The 936-nt window shown below is 41.0% G+C and overlaps 2 protein-coding genes across 4 annotated transcripts in view; one reads left to right on the plus strand and one right to left on the minus strand.

Annotated features, from left to right (window-relative positions):
• The window catches only part of LOC118737172 (gametogenetin-binding protein 2-like), a 15336-nt gene extending 14406 nt beyond the window's left edge, over window positions 1-930 (minus strand). For both annotated transcript variants that reach the window (XM_036467513.1, XM_036467516.1), the window contains exon 1: window positions 696-930. In XM_036467513.1, coding sequence (XP_036323406.1) covers window positions 696-797 — 102 coding nt within the window. In that variant the 5' untranslated portion in view covers window positions 798-930. The remainder of the gene's footprint in view (window positions 1-695) is intronic.
• Window positions 1-936, plus strand: part of LOC118737170 (protein single-minded) — a 133247-nt gene that overhangs the window by 34031 nt on the left and 98280 nt on the right. The gene's annotated exons all lie outside the window — the stretch shown is intronic.

A 936-nucleotide genomic window follows, 5' to 3' on the forward strand; every position in this document is an offset into this window, starting at 1 on the left:
GCCCCCCTTCTTTGGCAACACAGAAAGGAGAATTCTACTGCCTGAGGGTTATAATCCCTAAGTGCGGCCGAAGGCCGCTTACGTAGAAAGGAATTCTACGCAAAAATACATTTGTTAAAAAGAACATTTTTTTTTATAAAAACTTTTTTTTTCTATTTTTAATTAACTTTTTATTCTTTATTCAAAATCCCCCCATATCTAATTTGACATAATTTCTTTTATTAAAAAATCCCACGGTTTCTGTTAGTTGGGTCATATTCCACTTCAAACTGCTCAGTTTGCCTAAGAAAAATCCGTTTTTTCCCCCTTTTTCAAACGGTTCCCTAGGTGCCTGTGGGAGGAGTCCAAGGGAGGGGTTCCCCTTTTTAGAAAGCGGCGACTGTCTCCTTTCTATTGGGGGGTGTTTTGGGGGCACCGCCCCCTCCCCCTCCGTCCCCCACCCAAAAAACGGTGTGAGTGGTACTAAACATTTCCCGTACTATGGAAACACTTTCTCCAAATAAAACAACTGCGATACAATTTCGTTTTAGATGTTGTAGTAATCAACATTCGCTGTTGCACACCTTCCCTACTCAGATTAGTAGCCGTCCGTATATGTATTTCTATAAACCAACCTAACTTTACGTATACATCATTTTATTTCTGCTTAGAGTACATCATTTTGTCAATGCCGCAGAACGTCTGCAATAACTCACCATTAATGAAGAATCATCGCCGGAGCCTGCAACCACCGGTATTTGCCTGTATCCCACGTCGATTACATCCTCTGCTCGGTACACGTCCGTCAGTTTAGCCATATTTCTACCACAAATTCTAGAGCACCACACCACACGGAAGATGAGCCTCAACGTTACTACTCTCCTCAGCAAACAAAAACTACAATATTTTAATTGCAAAATGCTTGTCCAACGATTAGTGCTTTCGAAAATAATATGC

The sequence above is a fragment of the Rhagoletis pomonella genome, unplaced genomic scaffold (genome assembly GCF_013731165.1).
Source record: "Rhagoletis pomonella isolate Grant_MI unplaced genomic scaffold, Rhpom_1.0 Rhpom_scaffold_00004, whole genome shotgun sequence".
NCBI lineage: Eukaryota > Metazoa > Arthropoda > Insecta > Diptera > Tephritidae > Rhagoletis > Rhagoletis pomonella.